This window comes from Phodopus roborovskii, unplaced genomic scaffold (assembly GCF_943737965.1).
Source record: "Phodopus roborovskii unplaced genomic scaffold, PHOROB, whole genome shotgun sequence".
NCBI lineage: Eukaryota > Metazoa > Chordata > Mammalia > Rodentia > Cricetidae > Phodopus > Phodopus roborovskii.
Genome location: NW_026126461.1, coordinates 13,135,937 through 13,159,491, shown reverse-complemented (window position 1 = coordinate 13,159,491; position 23,555 = coordinate 13,135,937). Strand labels below are relative to the sequence as shown.

The 23,555-nt window shown below is 41.0% G+C and overlaps 1 protein-coding gene across 1 annotated transcript in view; it reads left to right on the top strand.

The window, feature by feature from the left end:
• Positions 1–23,555, top strand: part of Fbxl17 (F-box and leucine rich repeat protein 17) — a 364,268-nt gene that overhangs the window by 208,821 nt on the left and 131,892 nt on the right. Inside the window, exon 7 of the mRNA XM_051190877.1 lies at positions 15,508–15,584. Coding sequence (XP_051046834.1) covers positions 15,508–15,584 — 77 coding nt within the window. The remainder of the gene's footprint in view (positions 1–15,507; positions 15,585–23,555) is intronic.

Below are 23,555 nucleotides of genomic sequence, written 5' to 3'. Positions count from 1 at the left end.
AATGATCAACATTTCAGAATGCAAAATAGATACGCAAAAAATCAATTGTGTTTCTACAATCATCTACAAACACCACAGATCATTTATCTTCACTACAAATAATAATAAGAAGAAATTTTTAAGTGCAAAGCTAACAAAACTTGCCCAAGGATCACATCTCTAATCCTTCAAAACCCTTAAAAGTAAAAATCTGTGTGTGTTGTCAACAGTGACAGAACGCAGGTACGGAGTCTGGAGTTTAAATAAATAAACTTTAAATTAAAAAAAGAAATAAACCACAAACCCCTAAATACACAGCCATGCCCTGTTTAATTACCTATGTCAGCATCATAAAGGTGACAGTTTTTCCCAAATTACGGAGTTTAACAAAATTCCTATATAAAAGTCCCAGTTTGTTCTTTTGTACATATAGGCAATTACCGTAAATCATACATGGAAAGCCAGAAGAACCCAGATAGCTCAAACAAATCCCTGGAGATAATGAAGTGGCGTCCAGTTCTCAATCTTAAAGTTGCTATGGATAAGCCTGGCATTGGTGCTGTAACAGGCAGGGCCAGTCATGGCCTCGCCACTGACCTTTAATTCTTTTCCATGTTTGCCGTTTTGTGTCTGGGCAAGGGCGGAGTGTGCATGGTAAGGAGTGGGGGCCAGGATGGTCTCTTGCCTCCTGCCTCCTCCCCCGTGTGAGGCCCATACATCAAGCTGTCAGCCCGCGCCACCTCCCCAGCCCTCGAAACTGATTTTTAACTTCCTATCCTAGGATCACTCTCAGACTTGTGTGTCCCAGACACACTCTGCTCTACATTCCTGCTGCAAAGCAATTATTAACAAAAGTGTGAAAGCAATTCAGTCAGTAGGGGCGGGGAGGCCTTTTCAGTGGGAGCTCTGGAGAGCTTGAGCATCACAGGCAAAAAAATGCGGACCCAACTCCGCATTATATGTGCTTCATATAATAATTAGTTAAAAACAAATCAGACTTAATTATAAAACAAATCTCTAGTATAAAACTCGGTATTGATGCCTATGCACATCAGTCTTAGGTTTGCCAGGGAGAAACGATAACATGTCTATACAAAAGAAGCTGTAATATTCATCAGAAGTAAATTTCTTTCTTTTAGCTGAGATGTAAAAAGCAAACAACAACAAAAACCTTAGGATGGAACCCATGGTCTTATCATACTGGTCAAACAATTTACCACTGGTATGCTTATATTTATAATAATACTCATATTTATATTGTCAATCCTGTGTAAAAAAATTATAAGAGAATAAAAAGATATGCTACCAGTGCAGTAGCCAAAGGCACAGTTAAATGCTAAATCCCCAATGTTGAAATTTCCTCAGCCAACATGTCCATGACTAATCACAAAGATCATGGTCCCTACATCCCGTCAGTACGAGTCCCAGTGTACAAATACGAAAAGCTCCCCACGTACACACAGACACACACACACACACACAGACAGACACACACACACAATAAACCACATTTCTTGTGTGAGGAGGAAAGGCTGTGAAACACACAGACTTCTTGGTTAAGGGGGATGGGTGCACAGGGGAGGTGTCCTGTTAGGGGGCAAGGCAAACCTCGAAGCCTTGTTGGGTGTGCATGCAGAAGGGCTGAGTGTGTGGATAAGGGAATGTCTGCCATGTGCTGCACAGTGAAAGGAACTGTGTTCCCCGAAGAGAGCTGGGCCCCTGATTATAAAAAAGAAACAGTATTATCAAGAAGCAATACTTCAGAGTGTGGTTAACGATCGTGAGAATATGCCAGCTCTTAGACGACTACATCCATGTAATTGCCCTGCGTTCTCCCTGAAATACACTTTCTTTTGTGTCGGATTATCCTTTGTACATTTTTCTTGTTGTTAGCTTTTGCCCAGTTGTTTTTTACAATTGACCATGATATGTACTCCTTCTTAGTTCCATTTCTTGTACTAGAGGTATAAGCAGTACCTTTAGAAAATTCTAATTTCTTTTACACATTTTGCAGATTAGATTCCTTAGAAGTGAATTATTACAGTGCAAAGGGATATATATGAATGTTGTGTGTAAATTTAAGAGATTTTAAGATTTGGCCAGAGAAATGGTTCAACAGACAAGTATCATGGTCACTGTCCTGTTGCTGTCAGGAGACACCATGACCAAGGCGGCTCTCTAATGAGACCAAGTGATACCAGCCTTTGTTCCATCCAGTGTCCTTCATCAGCACACCAAGTTTGGGAGTCCCACAGGCCTCAGCTCACCAGAACCATCCATCTCTGGGTTGTCATTGACCCATTCTTTCTGATATTTGTCCTCTCCATGGAGATATAATAATGTCATGTCTAAGGCAACTCTTATTTAATTGGGGGCTTGTTTACAGTTTTAAAGAGTTTGTCTATTTCCATCGTGGTGGTATGCAGACAGGCATAGTGCTGGACCAGTTGCCGAGAGATTTACATCCTCATTAGCCGACAGCAGACAGAGAAAGATGCTGAGCCTGACATGGACCTTTGAAACTCAAAGCTCTTTACTGGTGACACACTTCCTCTGGCAAGGCCACACCCACCCCAGCCACGCCTACCTCACAAGGCTACACCTCCTAATCCTTTCCAAACAATTCCAGTAACTGAGGACTAAACGTTCTCATCAAACCACCACAGCAAGGTTTTATTATTATACTTTCTATTTAGCTCTGACGTTTAGAAAGTTTGGTGTGGAGGAACTATAATACAGCATACACACAACACCCTTCATCCTTGAGGAAGTTTCAGGATGAAATGAAAGAGTTTGTTTTGTTGATCCAGGCTATCTCTTAATGACTAACACTGTTCCTCCTTTCCTTTGCATGCCATTCATTTGCTAAAGAACATGAATCATTAGTTTGACAAGAAATTTTACATTTTGGATCTAGCTAATTGTCTTCTTATGCTGCCACTCAGTATATTCTGCTGTTTGTCTTTTTATTTCCTTCGGTGATTAATATTGGATGGAGATTTGGAGCAGAGTCCCACATAAACTATTCTGCTTGTCTTTCTGTCTTTTCTTTCTTTTGTTTCCTCTCTCTCTCGCTTCTTTGGTACCTCACATTCTTGAGTGCTGAAATACCATGCCTTGATTGTTATGTCTTACTGTATTTTCTTAGGAGGTGCATAATGTCTCAAAATAATAGAAATATTGCTTGTTATAATCTTAGAATGTGTATTCATTTATTCAGATATGCTAATACTTATAATCCATAGGAAGACCTGAAGCAGGAACATAAATAAGGAAGATGAGACACACGGAAGGGGCCCCATGCATGGCAACCTTTGAGTTCTTGGGTTTTGTGACAGCCATCCTACATCGGGAAGGTGGGGGGGGATAGGGGAGGGTTCTACATCATAGTGCTAGTCATGGTCTACACCACTCCAGTCAAAATACTGTCCTGACTCTTCAAGGAAAGAAGAGTTACAGTAATATAACGCTTATTTACCCCGTCTACTTTACTTGAAAGATACGTCCTTTGTAGCCCGTTTTTATTTCCCCCTTGTGGTCTTTACTGTCATATTCACAAATTCTATATTTTTCTTTTCCTGCATTGAAACATTTTATGGAAAGCAAATTTATTTTCCTTTAAACCATTTCCATTTAGAGGGAAATGTCTTTTTTTTCTGTTATGAAGAAGTTTAAAATGAACTTCTTGAAACTAATGGCAGTTTATAATTTTCAGCAGCCACAGTATTTTCAAGAACTATGTTTTAGGTTTTGGTGGCTCTCTTAGATTAATAAATGTTATTACCAGATTGACAGGGCCAGTGTAGAAGGAATTTTTACTGAGGCAAATTTAGAACACTTCACGTGTATTAAATTTGTCCTGCTTACATGTTGAGCCCTGGATGTCTTCACATAGGGTTTTTTTGTTTTTAAAATCCTTTCTCCTTTTAAATCCCTGTATATTTTATTGCTACTTACTTTAAGTCCCATTATTAAAAGGGTTTTACGTGGCTATTTGTCCTTTTACCTACATGTATTTTAGTTTTCATTCAGAAAATAATGCCCTACTTGGCCAAAATATACTCAGTAAAAAGTGATAAATTTGTGAGGTTTTCCACATGTTAATTTTGTAAAATGGCATTACTTGACTTACTAACATATCACATTCCTTCCCTCATTCATTCATCAAGCCTACCTTGTCCATATCATCAAAGCAAAGCCTTTTGGGCAGAAGTTGAGTTCAGATTAGCGTGTTGACACATTGCTACAGTGGTCAAAGCAGAAAGGGAATTCTGAAGACAACCCTTCTGAACAGCACAAGTGCCTAGTCCTTAGTGAACAGAACGTGAAGTTGTGTAAGTATGGGAAGCGCATTGCCCAGGCATGGCATGGATTGACCTCCTGCAAGATGAAACTGCAGGGGTTCTAGTGGACACACCACACAGGTCATGGTTTTAGTATGACAGGGATAGAAAAAACTCCATGGAAGAATGAAGACATCATATTTCCTTTGCTAATTCTGCAGTTTAATGTTTTATGGTTGTTTAATTAAATTATAGATGAGAGGGAAAGTATTTTTCCATAGGACTTGGGTGGCTTCCACCCACTTGCTGTGGCCTGACTCACACAGCAAAATAACAGATTTCAAGCTGCAGAGATCAGTGTTCAGCTGAGAGCCAGACTCCAGATGACTGGGACTAGGCATCAAAAGTCAGGCTCCGTAACGAACACAGCCGCTCCCTGTTTGTGTGAGTACGTAGTCTTCTGGCCACGTGGATGCAGTTCCGCCAACCGAAGCTGAGCGTTTTTACACATGCTGTTTGACATCGGTCACGCTCATGGGGGATGTTTTCACACTCACGCTTGGAGCTTATTAATTTTTGCAGTAAGTGGGCACTTAACCTTAGTGTCTTTGTATGTGTGTATCTTTACAATTAGTTTAGAAGAAAGTGTAAAACGTAGATTTCCTCAGACTTGAAAGTGAAAGGGAAGGTGGATCACTTTATGTGCCTCTTTCAAAATTAAATGTTTAGCCAAAACAGTTGGCAGGTGATGTACCAAGAAGAGTGGGCCTAACAATAGCATTCTCATTGCTTAGAGATGCCGGCTTGTAAAGCACCAAGAGAAGATGGAGTGGCCTCCTGGTTAACAAGGCCTGTGCTGAGAGCCATGCTGCCGTACTTTATAAACAATTAACTTCAACGCTCTGAAATTTGCATGTCCTCGTTGAATAATATAACAGTATAAATTGCTTTCATACAGTTAATAATTTTGTAATTATTCCCAGTGGTTTTCATTTTTAAATATTAATCTTATGAAAAATAAAATAGTGGCTCATAGAATGCTCAGTGTGTTTTTACACTACTGGGCAATACTGGTATATCTTTTTTCCGTGTTTACTAGAATTTGGAAATACTAAGTGTATAATAATGTGCCAAATTTTTTCTCCTCATTTTTATATTCTATACTAAAACGACCTTTCCCACATAGCAGAAATTCTCAGATACAAGCCTCCATGGTGTGCTTGGCTATGTTCATTTGATATCTTATCCACTGCGTACATCTGTACCCAAACATAGAGACAAGCAGGAAACCGGTCGTGGTTGTGCATGATCGTGCTCCTGGCACGAGGAGGCTGGTGCAGGGGAGTTGCAGCAAGCCCGAGACAAGCCTAGGCTGTGTAGTACCCGAGTTATTAACACAAAGAAGAAATGGAGGGAGTGATGGGGGGGGGGGAGGAAGGAGGTGGGGGGGGGGGAGGCCGGGAGGGAAGGAGGAAGAACTTTAAAAGTGGGAAAGGCAAGTCCCTCGCTACATAGTGAGTGTCTCAGATACAGTGCCACATGAGAACAGACTAAGAGTGACAACAGGCCTCCTACAAAGGACTCACTGTGCAGCGGAGTGGACTGACGGGCATCGACTCAGGGAGAGAGGGGGCTCACGGGTGCTACAGAAGCAGCTCAGGGTAGACACATACGGACATCTGTCAAATCAATGGCACCTGTGATTCATCCATTCAACAATAGGCAAATGTCCTGTTAATAAACACGGCGCATGAGCAAACGGAACTCTAGGGTTCGCCTGTGTCACGGTGTATAGAAGTAAGATAAATTCATGAGTGCATATTAAGTATGGACAGAGAAAACTGGGTGCATGTGACATGAACAAAATGAAACAAGATGTCACTTTCAGAATGAAGTGGTGGGATTGTCATTACAGAGCTCTTTCAGCGTTTGAAGTTTTCTTTAGAGAACACAGTGTTGTCCCTAAGAAGTATAGAAGACACATACTTTCTGGAATTTATTCTTATTCACACTGACGATAAGTGGTTTCCTTTTTTTTTTTTCTATCACAGCTTATAGATTTGTGATTTAATGTCACTAGGTTGTTATCTTTATAAATAAAGTCCATTGATTAATAACATTTTTAATGCTCTATGGAAGTTTCTTGTCACTACTGTATAGCAAATTACTACCAATTTGTTGCTTGAAACAAAACTGAAATTTATTCTCTCACAGTTGTAGATGATTGATGTAGACAAGTCATTTTCAGTGGGCTGCAGCCTGCCTCTGAAGGCCTCGGCCTGCCTCTGAAGGCTTCCTCTTAGGCCCGGGTGGCCGCTGCCAAGTGTGACGGCATGGCTGTATCCCTGCAGACTGCATCCATAGCGATGAGGCCTTCTCTCTGTTGCTGCCATCTAACTTATAAGTGCCCTTTTGGTGGCCATTAAGGCCCACCTATGTAATGCAGATTAAGTTTCATTTCAGATATCATTTATAGGTTTATATGCTCCATAAACTTTGACCTGACATTTGAGAGCCATTATTTAGGTTATTGAAGATTCTCTCTCTCTCTCTCTCTCTCTCTCTCTCTCTCTGGGTGTGTGTGTGTGTGTGTGTGTGTGTGCGTGCACGTGTTCAGACACATGTATTCTTATAACTAATGAAGTGTGTACATGGACCTAAATAGTATTTAACATTTAACTGTATACTGCCTCCAAGATACTGCTATATATATATTTTTTGTTGTTGTATATTTTTTTTAACCAAGGGGAAAATGGGCATAATTTACATAAACTTACTAGACCATGCATTTCTTTCTTGGGGCTGTGGACACATACATTTGTTAAGAATCATATTTAAGTGGGTGGTGGTGGCACCCACCTTTAATCCTAGCACTCAGTTGGCAGAGGTAGGAGGATCTGAAGTATGAGGCCAGCCTGGTCTACAGATTGAGTTCCAGGATAGCCAGGGCTACACAGAGTAACCCTGTGTTGAAACACTGCCCCCACCAAACCAAAAAAAAGAAAAAATTATATTTATAGATGTACATAAATATAAGTATTAAATGTAATACTTATTCCTCTAAATTGTAAATTGTCATTTATAATCAAGTAGTTTCATTGTTGAATAAATTAATTTTTGAAGCAGAATCTTTAGGTGTGTTTTACAGGCCAGCGGAATTCAGGATGTGAGGGATCGTATCGGTTCTGTAATAGCCAGAGAATCAGATTCACTAGGCTTTCCTGGCCTGTCTAAACCCCATCCTTCTGCCATGACTGGATGTTAAGAACAGGTGTAGAGGACTTTGTTTCGCCATCCTTCAGACAAAACACGTCAGACTAAATCAACTACCTTCCTTTGGTATTTAAAGATTGCAAACTATATTGCTGTCACTAGAAATTTTTGATTGAGGCCATTAAATTGTCACTTATAGAAGTATATGAACCGTTGCTATAATTGTTATTTCTTTTAAGTAAAATGTTTTCTGGTTGTGTAACATGTAATAGCTAACACAACCCAACTTGACTCACTGCCCTTTTTTCCTTTAAATATTAGAGCAAAGACGATTCTCTTCTGACACAAACAGCCATGTAGGGCCAAGGAGCCAAGCAGTTGTGGGCAGTCTGGAACCTCAGGAAGAAGTCTGTATTCAGCAGTGATGGTCACTGAGCCACAGAGGGCTGGCTAAGAGTTCAACCTAACTGAACTTCAGTGCGGTGAAATTTGTGTCTTCGCGTGAAATCTTTCTCCCTCCTCGCTCTGAAAGCATGTCCATTGTATCCCTGATGCCTGGTCTGGACCATCTTCCTATGGCTTCTGTTTCAGAGCCTAAGATGACTTGACTCTCAGGTTCTCCCAATTGCAGGATTAATTACTTGTGTATAATCTCCACTTAAAATCTCTTCTCGGAATTCTTTCACGGGTCTTTAGGACAGGCCAGAGGGTTACTCGAGTTTAAAAGCTAATGACAAAGTGCAGGCTTCCTGAGGATAAGCGCTTAAGCCCATGGGAGGCGGACGAAGTGCAAGCAACTGGTCCCACCTCCCTGGTATTGATTCCCTCTGTCTAATTACAAGCTTCCAGCAATATCAAATTACCGTCTGTTCTCGCCATCTCACTTGGGGACCACCAGATTTTTCTTTTCATATCCCTACAACCGTTTCCTCAAACAAAAGTTTGAGGAGCGTTTTAGGATGCTTAGAACCATTGTCGGCTGGAGTGGGGAGCCATTCCTTTAATATTTACATTTTGTTTTTACTGTCTATGATCTGTAGTCTTCTGAGATTCCCTGCTTGGCAAATGAGAAGGCAACCTTTTGTTAGTGTGTCGTCCGAGTTGCCTCATTGATTACACAGGGTCACGGGAGGTCTGTGTTGAACATCAGTCTTTGGCTGTCTCATAAAACTCCCGTGGAGGGTGGCCAGCTCCCAGCGAGTGGCATAAAGAAGCAATTAGTCACTGCACAGCTAAGTTGTGGCTATCTTGGGGTGAGAACAGGCAGAACTCTTTCTTAAACGAGGCCAGGAATCTCATCTCCTGAATCATCCACTAAAATAATGTAGTAAGCCTTTTTAATTAAAGATGAGTCCGAATAAAATATCTGTTTGATGTGTGGTGCTGATGAGACTTGATAGCAGCATTGCGGCAGTTTGGGTAAGGTAGAGAAGGAGGCAGTCCGCAGGGGTCTAACACTCTGCTTCTACATAGATTTCATACTTTTTATTTTGGCAAGTCAGAAACATGACAAATATCTCTAAAATATTGCTGGAGTTACTATTATTGGTATTGCTCATTATCAGTGGTAGGAATGGTGGGAGCTGGCCAGGGTTACCCTGACTGAATTGTTGCAGGAAAGAAGTGCTCCCTTGTAGACTCCTGGCTCCCTTGTAGACTCCGGGCTCCCCGATAGACTGCCGCTCACCACAGTGGATCTGAGTGCTAATGTTTCTGAATGTCTGTTCTTTACAAGTGTCTGTCTGGGCTTTTGCTCTGCACAGTCAATTTAGGTGACATGTAGACCGACAGGATCTTTATATCCGCCCTCTGTATTAATCTGTGAGGGTCCCACGGGCTAGCCCTAGTGCTAGCTAGCCCCTCCTCCACATTGTCCAGTCATCAGAGCTGGACTGATGGAACCCTCCAGACGACAACAAAGCCACAGAAGGAGGTCAAGGCCTTCGCTATGTCCAGCCTACTCTGTTTCTCGCCCGGGTGGGTGGGGTGGGGGAGGCAAGCATAATCAACCGGAAGATCTTTATGAGAGGATGTCAGCCCCTTAATTGATTTTCTTGCCCCTTTTCCCAGTGTCTCCATTCACTGAAAATGACTGCTTTTTATCTGAATCTTCGTAATTCTGGAGATAGTTACAGTTCTCTATTCATGGTTATTCATAGTGTTAATAATGAGTAAATAGCATTCGATCCTTCACAGTTACAAGCATCATGTTCATCATTGTATAATAATGTTCCTTGATCACACTTCACATTTGATAAAATGTTGATTTTTAAGTAATTAGAAGTTAGCCCATTTTCTATCCTCTTGCTTGCTTTATGGAATGCTTCCCAAAAGTTAGCTCAGTTTGCTAATGGACTTGTGATAAAAATGACAGAACACGGGCTAAATCAAAGATAAGATCTTTGAATAAGATCCAAAGCATAGATGCCAGAGTCAAACTTGTTACAAACCTGTTAGTTCAAGTCTCTTTTTCTGCCTCTTAGAAAAACTTGGGCCATTTTGTTTCTTTGTAAATGTGCCATTTACATGTAGGCCTTACTCTGCCCGAACGAAGATCATTTTAAATATCCTGCTAAACATTTAAATTCAGTTAAAGGATGTTTGGATATGTAGGTAGAGACAACTATGTCCCATGTGAGTTGTTCATGGTGACATGTATAAAAACATTGGGGAACTACGTTTGTTGCTGTATTGTTCTTTCCTTGCTGAGTTCTGAGACTCACAAAAGAAACCTAGCTGATGTTGGGAGTCCTTCAGGGTGAGTGGCCTGGAAAGAAATGGCAGTTACCAATGACCTCTGCCTTCTCCTCAAAACTCCTCTAACCCAAGGATCTGCAGCCTTACCTAACTTTTGAGATGCTTCTCTTACAGGATAACCACAGGAACAAATTCCTACAGTGGTCATTTTCTAACCCTTCACTACCTTTCTGTGGGACATAATGGGCATGGGTCTGCCATCATGTAAATGTCTATCTAAATAGATCTCAGATTCACCAGTCAGCTACTAGCTTTCTAGAGAATGACATTTGGTGAGTGAGAACTTAATTGGTGTCCCAAGATAATTGTTGCTAACTGGTGGAGCTGGTGACATTTTGCATGTCACTTGTAGTTTCTACCCCTGTGGTATATTAAGAATGTTGTTTGAGCAAATGAGTTAGCATTTTAATTGCAAATCAATCTTTTAAAAAAATCAGCTTATATATCGTCTATGAAAATATCTTCCCAAGTGTTCCTAAAAGTTCAATGTGAGTTTGCATTTGGTTCTCTGCAGTTTTTGGTGTTTCGTGGAAGAGCATTTATGGGAAAGGATATGGAGAAATACAAAGTGCTTCTAACACATCAGCTTGGTGACATATGCCAAATTACTGAACTAATCTTACATTTGTTCATCAAGTTCAGTTGGTTAACCTAAAGACAAAGATAATTGTACCTGTTTCTATAAAAGCTAAGCTATCCTGCTACTGGAAAAGGTGCCTATAAATGTCAAGCCCATATTTTATTCAAATAAGAGAAATATGCTAGTCATAAATACTTGAATTGACATAAATGATTTTGTAACTCTTCCTTTCCTTTAGCCTTGGGATCTTTCACATAGTCTGAAAGCGCAATACACTTGTAAATCATGTCCACTGCGGTTGATTAGATTATTCTTTAGCAGAACTCAGTTTCACACTTAAAAAAAATCAATCAAATGTCATTATGCCTTTTGTCAGATGCCAAATTGTTTTGGCAACCTCTGTATCACTTAAGTAACCCATCTGTGAATTAGCATGGCATCCTTCCTCAAACCTTGGGCCTCTTGCTACTCTGTTTAGACCTTGTAAAAGCGTACTTCCTGTTTTTGGTGTTCACATGTGCTAACATTCGTGTGTGTGTGTGTGTGTGTGTGTGTGTGTGTGTGTGTGTGTGTGGGCGCGCGCATGTTCGCGCGCATGCATGTGTGCACATGCGCACATGTCCTATGTGTGGTGTGTGTGTGTGCGTGTATGTGTGCACACTCACATGCACTGTGGTTTGCTGTCTACAGTCCACACAATGTACGTTTACTTAGTAGCTTGTTTACTTTTAGACAAGATGGAAATCCAGCTCTATTTCTAGAGCCTTCACATAGATCAGTTTTATGGTGCATTTGAGTTGTGAGGTTTCAGCTACATGTTTATTCAACATTAAACACACCAAGTTTTATATGTGTTTACCAACTTCTTTGTGGCACTTTCTATACATTTTCTTCTTTTTATCTCTGGGGTTGTTTTTTGTCTTGTTGCAATTTTCTCTCTTTAAAGATATATCTGTTATTCAAATAGGAGTGTGGCTTGGGAGAGAACATCCCCAAGCATCTTTAGAACTCCACCAGGCCCTGTGCTAATGCATCTCTAATGGGGATATTTCCTATCACACCTCGAAGGTGATTGAGCCTGTCCTTTAAAGGGAGATTTGCAAACCAGTGTCTGGCAGCTCCAATTAGCTGCTTTTTGGTTTCAAGCACATCACAAACAGTAACAAGGTCTCCTAGGACTCCTCTTGACAACAGTGTAGTCATATTTCTTCATTAGTTCTTTTCATTTGTCACTAATGCCATGTTCTGGCTTTTGAGTAGGAGACCAAAAAAAAAAAAAAAAAAAAATCAGTATGTATACTGGGTCATTGTTTTCCATAATTCAATGTTGATTTGATAATGTTGACGCTTACAAAGCTTAATTCATTAACCTTGGCCCTTCACATAAATCAGGTGATTAGAAAACTGTTGCTGCAAAGACAGACTTTTTCCTTCATCAGAACTGAGAAATGCTTTCTTTCCTTAAAAAAGAAAAGAAAAAAAATACACCTTACACATCTCATGAACCTTTCAGTTTTTAAACTTTACAAATGCTTCAGGTGTATTTTAGAGCCTTCTTAAAAGCAAGTGTGTGTAAAATTATCAAAATTAATTTTGTCCTCTCTATCTTAGAGCGGGTTTTCTGGCACTGTTCTTCATTCTAAAAGAGAGAAAGAATATATATGTATGTATGTATATATATAATATTCATTCTCAACAGCTGTTACTCAGTAATTTACAATAGTGAGACTTGAAATTTTTCTTCTTCACACCCTTGCTGAAGCATAAAAGCAAGAAAATAATCTAAGGGCTGACAATTGAGAATAAACTAGAGTGTCTAAATGAGCCCAAGGCATTTGATCTGGAAGAAAATATTTACATGGAGCCTCGTTTTGAAGCAGATGACATAGGATTTCCAGGGAAGGTAGGTCTGCCCTGGGTCCCTTACAGGTGCAGATGGGAATGTGCTTTGGGAGTCTTTCCTTCCCCCAAATACTCAGAGCTCAGGAGCAGAGCAGTGTAGGCCTGGCTGGGTGTGATTGAATGGAATACTTTAACAGTTCCTGATATTTTTTGGACTCTTTCAAGTATGTCATTTTTCTTGTTCATGCATTTACCCTTTATAATCTCACTCTTGCTACTTCCCCTAAAGACTAGACTACACTTAGTGCTTCTTTCCTTTTTTTTTTTTTTTTTTTTTTTTTTTTTTTTTGGTTCCGATATTGTCATGAGAACTCTTGGATCTATGTAGAATGTTTGCCATATAGTATTCAGAGGTCTGTCCTTTGGAATGATGGGGACTAAGTATAGAAAAGGTGGGTTCTGATGATAGGTGCTGGTGTGTGGGCTCTGTGGACCGATAGAGCGATAGAATTTGTTTTCGCTGCACTGGATAGAATGTTCTCTCGTGTGATGTATATAGGAATGGAGACACACAGGTTCTAAATATCGTTTATTTTTCAGTCACATTGCTCAATTGTGTCAGATTGTCAATTTGAAAACATTTTTTATCTTTTAAAAATGTTTCAAAATACCACTTAAAGTTATCATATATACCTGTCATGAAAATTTGTATCATTTCTATTATTTACTTTTTTTTTTTTCTACTTACGTGGCACACAATGAGGTGAGTGTGCTCATACCAAGAGTCTATAAAACAGGGTGAATGTGATTCCTCTAGATGTGTTCTGGAATGGACTGTAATGGGCATTGCCGTCTAGATTCATAGAATTTGAAAGTTCTGTCATCAAATATCACCTCAATGGATGATTTAAAATTATTATTATTTTTTTTCTTTTTGCTGTAAATCCTTCAAGAAATAGTTTGTTTTTGTTAATGTATTACCTTTTGAGGAAGTGGCATGATTTTGCATCCTGTCCATTTCTCTGTCATTTGGGGAGGAAACTCAGTGCCCCTGTCGTTCAGCTGCGTGTGGGCAGTCGGCATCCTGGGGTTAGTTGTCTTGTTTTATGTACATGCTGGTTTTGTTGGGAAACTGTGTTTGATTATCTGATACAGCAAGCTTCTTTCTGTTACCTGCTACCTTAGCCCTCTTTGTGAATTGTAATGTTTGTACGTGTTCATGGCGTATTCAGTATAGACTAAATGCAAATAGATTGAGTGAGAGGCTGCATTTGCTTAGTGTCTTTCATAATCAAATACAAATCAGGCATTTTAAACTATTGTATGAAGCATGAGAACAAAATACAATTAATTTTTTTCATTGTCGCCACAACATATTGTGTTAACTTTTTTTAATCCAATAAGAATCATAAAATATGGATCTATGATATTGCACAAAGTGTTCAGGAAATTTTAAATCATTAGGATATTGTAATAATCTGTGGCTTTTATTTTGTTTGTTTTTAGCATGAGAAAAGTCACTGTAAGCCATCTGTAATATGTAGCTTGAATTGTTTCATTTGTTTTAGCATTTTTAAATGAACTTATTACAATGCTGTATTATAGCCAAATGATATGAATTTAGGTTTTAAAAGTTTCCCATCGCAATAGTCTGTCTCAGTCCTAACTCTGTTGTGTTTTAAGTTCTCTCTGTAATTATTTTTTTAGATTGACTAGCCAAAGAAGCATGTTTGCTTGGTTGCCTGGGCAAACAAGAATTGTTTATTATTCCATTACGACAAAATTCTATAAAAGTACTTTAAAAGAAAAATGTCTTTCTTACTGACTTAACCTTCAATAATGAATTATATGGGATAAAATTATATAAAATTCCCTGACATTTTATGAAGATACCTACAGATATGCCAGGCAGCAAACGAAATATCTGGAAGACAGAGATGAGTTTTGATAGATTAAACACACGGGCTCCAGACCGCTTGACCCTTCCCCCCTCACAAAGGCTGATGACTCATTTCTTCTTACCCTTTTGCTCAACTGCTGTCTGTACGATTAAAACAGGGCATGCATTGAAGGACATCTGTGCCTGTGCATCAGTCTGACAGTACAGCTTTCTGATATTTATGAATTAGGTAGGGTGGTTAATCGTTATTTTTAAAATCTATTAAATTCTCTTCTATAGTTCTGTGAGGGCTATACTGAAAAATCTTTTAACTTAAGTGAAAATCAAAGAAATATTTTTAAATATAATGGTATAACTAAAATAGTCTATATAACAGTTCATTTAAAGTATTAAAAATGAAACATTTTTAAAGTGAAAGTTATATCATACTTTTATATTCTGGTTTTATATCCTTTATCAGTTACAGATTTTTACAACGTTGTATTTTATGTTGAATAAAATTTCTTCAAATGTGCATTTCATGGTATCAAACTTCAGAATTAAAAATTGGACTCTTAATAATTATCATTCCTTTGAAATGTCTATCTACTGCAATTTTGGTTAGTTATTTTATATCATCTTATGTGTACACATTCATTATGCCACATGGGTTTATCAGCTCTTCCTGCCCATGTTTGCAGTGGTCTTAAAGGAATGCCTCCGTCCTGTCTCTTGGGTCCTGAAGGACGCTGGTCACAGAGGTGGTATTGAAACCACTTAGGAATCGAGCTCTTTCCGTGGCGGCAGAGAGCATGAGAGTCCCTGAGACACCCTGAACGAGGGGCGTTGAAAGCAGAGGACTGACTGGGCTGTTTGTGCTCCTCTGACCTCTGACCTCTTGTGGACCTGTGGTCTATCTCTTGCTAATTTAACTGGGATGCATTAGTGTAACTCCACCACTTTGTGTGTTTCAGGTGTGTGGAGGTCATTGCCAAGGAGGGGCAAAACCTGAAAGAGCTGTACTTGGTGTCCTGTAAAATCACCGATTATGGTATGTAACGAGCCTTTGTCCTAACCCCTTACCCTTAGGTGAATAAAAGTCTCAAAAATCATAAAAAGTTATTTAAAGAGAAATCAGGAATCATCTTAGAGAGAAATTTGCGTTAATTTATGTTTATTCTGATGAAACAAAATAAAGGAAAAGGAAATTGTAGTCTAAAAACCACTTAAATGAAAATGTGCCCGTGATCTCATAGTGATGCACACCCCCAGAGACACACCTAACACACCGGACTAACGACTGTGGACTGAGGAGGAAGGAAATGAAAATAACTTTATGTGTGTTCACTTGCTCACATAAGTGCTATGTACACTGTATGCCTGATACTGCAAGCCTTGTTAATGCTGGAGAGGCTGGAAGGCATCCGAGTGTTCACATTTAGAGAGTATGAAGCAGTGGTACTCATTTGCATCAACATGTAAAGTCAGACGTGTGTATGTTCACCTTATTCCTAAGGGGCGACGTTCTTTTGGCAGGGTGTCTCTCTGCTTTGCCCTGTTCAGATTGCGTCCTCTCTCAATGTCACAGGCGTGGGCCCACTTAGGGTGGGGGAAGGTGATTCTTCAACACTGTTGCAGGGCGCATTGGCTCTCAAGCAGCAGCTCACGGGACATACTGTTCATGACTCTTGTCCAGATCTTCACAGGTGTTGAGTGTGGTTGAACGTACATACTCAGCGGCACCAAGCCAGGCTGTTACAAAGCCATGCATGTTCATTTAAATTGATACAGCTGTCACACAGAGAGCCATCATACTAATGTGCTCCTGACTCCTCAAATTAAACAGATCTTTATGGTAAAAAGATAACAATTATATAAACAAATCGGTAAGTCAGCAACACAGCCTTGGGAGATTGCTCCCTGAAGAGGAATCGATACTGTCCCCTTCTGTCAGTGAACAGTTGTAATAAGTATGGGGGCGGTGGGCGGGGGGACATAGCAAGTTGGGTTGTTGTGTCTTTTTCATAATCCTAAAGCCATCTGTTAAGCCACCTAACATGTTACGCAGAAGGTAATAAAAAGGAGTAAAAATATCCTATGTAGTTCCCACTGCTCTACTGGACGCCCACTAACGGTTAGTTCTTATAAATCACCCCCATCCCCCAGACACACTCGGAACTTCTCTCTGCAATGTAATGGGTAATGTAACATTACCTATGCCAGCCTGCAGCTGCCCGGATGACCCCCCAGCCCTGGGCCATCAGGAAGGAGAGAGAATGATCCGACAGAAGTCCTGTGTATTTAAGTCAGCCCCTAGCTTGTCTTTTAATGCTCTTTCTTCCTGGAAACTCTTGGTTTCTTGTATATCTTTCCATGTTTCTAGGCTAGTTCAGCCACTAATCTCTTTTTGCTCTTTAAAACTACTTTTTGAAAATTCTCATTCAGCAGAGTGTCCATTGCAGTTACGAAGATAACAAGGACTGGGAATCAGTCCATATCAGCCACATTTACAGAGGCCGGCATAGCCATTCCCCCGGCATAGCCATTCCCCTGGCACCGCGAACGTCGTAAAATACAGTAAACAGAATGTGTCAAGCAAGCGCTTATCTCCGTTGGTGTCTCCAGTGTGACCCGTGTCGTGGGGAGCTGTAAAAGGGTCCCAGGTTATCTGAGAGTTGTTGGCGCATTTCTTTTTACTTTAGCACTCCAGAGGACCCTTAGATGTTTTTGTTTCCATCCTCAAACTGTCAAGTAACCTTCAAAGAGGACCGCTGACAATGAAGTCTAGGCCCTTCAAGGTCACTAACCGCACGGGTCACTGTGTTTTGACTAGCTTTTTCAGAGCTGCAGTCGGCCCAGGCTTTTGACGAGTGCTGCATACATCCCCAGCCCGGGGAGTCAGTTGCTGCCACTCCACGTGCCCCTCTGCTCCTCCCACCAGTCCAGAAGTGCTCCCCGAGCCACTTCTTACCTGCTAAATTCCGCTCTTGGGCACGTTACTTCTCACATTGGGGCCATTTTAACCCGGCAGCAAGCCATGCCACCTTGGGATTGCTCAGGCATTGTTATCCTGGGAGCTGTCGTTTCAGTTGACACAACAGTTGCAGACCTGAGACATGTCCAGTCCGTCAGGATAGACGTCAGCACCCACTGTGTACTGGGCCCTGTTCTGTGTGGGGAAGAGGCGTGGTTCCTCCGTTCCTTGGAGGCCAGGGCGGCCCTGCACGGCTTGGGGCTGGAGGAGGAGATCCAACTTCTCCCAGGAAACAGGGTGGTTGGGGTGGTCCGGTAAGATCCATCTTTTTCTGTGCTTGTCACCCTTGCCGTGGTGACCTCCCACCACCCCTGAAAGATTAATGAGCTGTTCCTTCTGCAGCCCTTCTTGGGATCCCAGATCCTTTTTGCTCTTAGTCCACTCAAATTAGGATCTGGGCTGCATCATCTCAGCAAGTCAAGAGCCAAAGAATCCAAATAAGGCCTGCGGCCAAAACACTTATTCCTTTCAAGTCTTCCATCAAAAATCAATTCATCCATATTATACTATCTTACTTTTCATATCATTAGGTGTGTATTACCTGCAATGATGTTCCATTTAAAATAACATCCTCGCTTTTTCTTTTTGTTTGGCTTTAAATTGTGTATTAAGCTGCTCCGAGATTGCTGGGTAAGAGTCCTCTGTTTCTGTCAGCAGGCCTAACCAATAGCTGTGAAGTGACAGAGAGGAGCCATAGAACAGATATTTGCAAGTCAAAAAGAATGCTTTATTGCTTACTGTTATTGTTCTCATTTTCCATTCTCTTATTTAAACATAAATAGCACTCAGTGTTGCCTGCCTGCAGAATAGCACTACTTTGCTGAACCCTGTTTTGCAAATTCCCATTTTTTATATGTCTATTTAAAAATTTCTCTCTATTTCTACTTTATTCTTCATACTACTGCATTTGATGATAGCATGATACTTTTTCTTCTAAATAGTGAGCCTGATTTCTCACCTGAAATTCAGTATATGTGAAATATGAATGAGTGAGAATTTATTTCCCTCCCCCTGCCGTGTGTGTGTGTGTGTGTGCGTGTGTGTGTGTGTGTGCGTGTGTGTGTGTGTTTGCCTACTATAGTATATAAGGGACAATTTGTGGGAGGCAGCTTTCTCCTGCCATGTGGGTGCACAGGACCAGACTCTTGCAAAGACTTTGCCTACTGAGCCATTTTGCTGCCCTGACATATGTAGCTATACCCTACCTGAATGCTTTTGGTTGCTAAAAGGAGTTGACTTTCTTCCCTGGTTACTGTCTCTGTCACTACAGGATGGTAGCCAGGACCCCTTGGGATAAAACCCTGGACAGTGATAGTGTTTATGCCATTTGCAGTGGTAAGCTACAACGTTCAGATTTAGTTAAGGACTTTTAAAAATACTTGTTGAAACAACATTACTATTGAAAAGAGAGCCACCCTCTTAACAGCACCAAGAATCCCATTGCATATGCAGTATCTGTACTTTTTATATCCGCAATGCTTTATGGTTTTCAGGCCTTTGTGTCTGTGCATTGTATGCATTTGTTATCCCTTTAAATGTATAAGAAGTTTTCATACAGATTTTTCTCAGGCGCAGACAGGCACTATTTGTTAACGGAGTAGTCTTAACGGAGTAGTTTTGTCTTGCTAAATTTACTTATTAAATCTTGTAGCATTTAAAATTAAAAAATTAAGCTTTCTCTGAGGGAAAAAAAATTACTATGATAACCAACTGAATTTTAACTCTGTCTTTAGTAGAGCTTTGAAGTCAAGAAATAGCCTAGCCCATATTTTCAAGGTAAATAAATCTGTTTTTATAATGATGGCACATGAATGATCTTACATCTCCAAGCACGTACACACATACGTACAGTCGTTATAAATTAACTTTTTATAACTGAATGCTATAGTTTTACATTAGCCATTATCTGAAATGTGACCTTCCCAACATTCTTTTCCTATATTACGTCTGTATTTTGGAAGTACTGTGCCTCTTTTCAGCCGGCCGTTATTAACATCACCCTTAGTAAAGGGGTCGTCTCTTCCGAACATGGAAAACTTAAGCAGATCTCAGGGTCAGTTTCTGCCATTTCATTGTGCGGTGCTTTCCGCTCTGCAGTGTGGGCGTTTGGGTTGTTGTCACTGCTGTTGCTGCGGCGGCTGTAAGCACGAACCCAGTCAGGGCCATGATTGTTCCTCACCAGTGAGGTTTCAGTGATGAGTGGTGTGTAGGTGGCGTTGTGACACCTACACTGAGCACTGGACAGTAACAAAGCTTCTCGCTTCGTAGTATTCAGTGAAAGAAAAGGGACACGTTGCTCTTCACGTGTCGTTGCAAATGCTTTCCTTGGGTGCTAATGAGTTCTCTACGGAAAGATGTGTGCAGGCAGAGAAAACCCCCAGGAAGAGGTGGGAGGATGGAACCCTGGGCAGAAACTTGTCCTATCTGATCTCTAAATCCGTTCCTAATCCCAGGCTTTATTGCCCACTGTTTCCTTCAGCAAAGCTCTGGTCTTAAGTGTGCACCCCGCTGGTGGGATGCAAGGGAAATCCACACAGAGAAGCAGCTAAGAAGGAAGAGCCATATACCAACAAGCTCTCCATCACTGTAAACAGTACGGTGGTGTCAGTTCAGAAGGTCTGTGAGTGTCAGGTGTATGAGAGGACAGAGTCATCATGGACTGCCCAGCGGGGGAGTGATTGTGAGAGAGGCAGCAGAGGAAGGCAAGACGCGGAACACGAACAGGTGTCTGAATGGACGAGTTTGTGTGCATTGACTAATGTAAAGAAAGATCAGAAGTCATCCAAATGATGACGTGCGCACACAGGCAAATGCTGAAGAAACCTCATGAACATACTCCGATTGAAAATTCAGAATAAGTTCCAATTTTCTTTTTCAATTTATCCTGTCTAATTCATCATTCCCATGGCAACAACTTCACTTAACATATAGAAGGAAACATTATGTTGGGTAATGACTCCTAATAAAACATGTAGCTCTACTGAGAACAAATATAAACTGTTGTCATGATAGAATAATTGCAGTTTATTTGACATCTTATGTGGGCATTATTTTAATTCCTTAAACATTCCAGTCTAATACTACAGATGTGGAAACTGAGATCTGGTGTAGTATGACTGCACGTGGTTTGTGAACACAGTATTACGTGGATTCACTCCAGAATATTGTTACTTAAAAATATTCTGTGTTCAGTACTCATCAATGTATTAAATACTTTCCTTTTTCTCTTTTAGACAGGGTCTCTCTTGGTCAGGCTTCCCCCCAAACTCATTATGTAGTTGAAGACGTCCTTGAACCTCTGGACCTCCCGCCTGCACATCCAGAGTGCAGAGATCACAGTTGTGCGTGTCATGCCTAGTATGTTTGGTGTCAGGAATCAAATCCAGACCCCCATGCATGCAAGGCAAGCATCCCACAACTGAGCTACATTCCCCAGCCCAATTATTATCTTAACTTCATATTTTTGTGTAATTCTTTGTAAATTAAATTTGCTGGAGACCATGACATGTCTCATTATGTATGTAAAGACCCTTGTCTAAAGCTCAGGGACCTGAGTCCAATCTCTGACCTTTAAACATGCGACACAGCACCCATGAGCGTGTGTGTGTGTGCATGCACACATACAGACACACACACAAGAACTAATTTTTAAATCCCCTTTTAAAAGTATAACAGTGAACGTGTAACACACCTATTTGCTTTTCAATAGATCAGCAAACTGATCCCAGACACTTAAGTTGTTAGTACAACTATCACTACTGCCTCCAACAGCAGCTGACTTGTCTTTTTTTTTTTTTTTTTTTTTTTTTTTTTTTGGCTTTTCCGGCAGGTATTATTTCCTCATTTAAATGGTTATTTTCAGTTTCAGACAGTACAAGAAAATGGACAATTCTTTTTTAGGATGCATACCTACTTGGGGATGCGTAACTGTGCCGTGCAAAGTAGCATGGGGAAATGCTCTCTCAGGGCTCAGTGTTGCCATCTGCCTCAGTTTCGTTAGTGACATTCTTGAAAGTCAAAATCAAGCCCTCATTGGGGTGGCCTGCCTCCTCTTGTTGCCTCCCCTTTAGAGGCCGTGTGAGCACCCATGTCCCTCCCCTGGAGAGGGCAGGCCTCTCTCCCTCAGTGCCCTCAGTCTCCTCCTTGTGGAGAAAAGGTCAGAGGAATCACTATCATTCCTTTAGCAGTTGTCACATGCGACTAATAAGTCATTGTTCACTACCATTTTAAGCGAGGCCATCGTGCTTTTCTTTACTGACAGCCAGAGTCTTGCCTTTGGTAATGGAAGCTTTTTCCTGCGGGTTCTTCTGTTCCTTGGACATGGACTCATTATATAAGGACATGCCTGACTCGTGGGATTTTCTAGACTGACACATGGGTCAGCCATTTTCCCCCCATCTAGTGTTGGTTTTCTGCTTAGAAAATCCAGCCACAAACCTAGTATGTTCCTGGAGAGAGGTGTGGCTTCTGTAACTCAGCAAAAAATGTAAGACATTGTCATTCAGGAATTCCCAGCACTGCTGCTTTTGGAGAAAGAGAGGACCCTCACCCCCCCCCCCCTTTTATTTGTATTTGAAACAAGGTTGTTTTTACATGTCAATCCCAGTCCCTCACCTGCCCCTCCTCCCCTGTTCCCCCACCAAACCCCTTCCCATCCTCTTTCTGCTCCCCAGGGAGGGTGAGGCCTTCCATGGGGAGTCTTCAAGTCTGCCATATCATTTGGAGCAGGCCCCATGTGTCTAGGCTGAGGGAGTATCCCTCTATGAGGAATGGGCTCCCAAAGTCCATTCGTACACTAGGGATAAATACTGATCCACTACCAGAGGCCGCATAGACCACCCAGGCCTCCTAAGGGAAGAGAGGAGACCTAAGGAAAGATAAGAAGTGAGCACTAGGGTCAAGCACCTTTAATCCCAGCACTTGGGAGGCAGAGGCAAGCTGATCTCTGTGAGTTCAAGACCAGCCTGGTCTACAGTGTGAATTCCAGGACAGCCATAGATACATAGAGAAACCCTGTCTCGAAAAACAAAACAAAGCAAAAAACATAAAAATGGGAAGGTGGTTTCATATTTTTGCTTGTCCATCAACTTTCTGGTTACTTTCAGGTTTTACTTGGTCCTTTTGGATCCAACCACTTGGATATAAGTATATAGTTACTCAAGGTCTGTAGTCTTACATACTGTCCCACACAGGCCATCAAACTCCTTGTCCTGCAATGACTATGACTCAATACATTTAATCATTCAGGGAAGTAAGGGTCTATAAAAACACTTATGCAATTCCACTTTCTCCAAAGTGTAGATGACAGACTGAGCCCGGCAGTAAATGGCCTGCTCAAGAGCAAGGTTGCAACCCATGACAGTGGAGTCACCTGGAGGTAGATGAGCTCAACCTTTTCAAGCTCATCTACCGTGTGACTTGTGATCCTCTTACCTACAGATCAAGAAGGAACAGTGGAGCTACCTCCTGTCTTCCACGGAAACAGATCCTCTTGATTTGTCTGTAGTGTGGATGTTAAACAAAACTTTCTCATGAGCAGAAAGACTGGCTTACTCATTTACTTTTATTATTCAAGTAAATCAAACTAACTTAACTCTGGCATTCAACTGTTCATTTTAACCCTTATTCTAAAACATGTCACCTTGAATTTATCTGTCACATGTGTTTCTCTTCAAGGGTTTATCGCATGACATTTAATAAATAGTTTGAACTTTTCAACTTTTCTAACAGTTGAGTTGAGTTGGCATGGCTGGTCCACCCTGTGCCACGTGCCATGCATTTGATGCTGAAAGTGACGTGGCTGTCGCTGAATGTGACTGCGTGCGAGCAGAGAAAGGGAGCTTTTAAAAACTGAAAAAGGGAGATGAACAGAGCAAAAGCCCAGCCCATCTTTAAGATGCCTGATGCTTTCCTCTTGTCTGTGGTTTGTGGTGCATGTATGTAGGGGTGTGTGTGTATGTGTGTGTGTGTGTATGTGTGTGTGTGTAG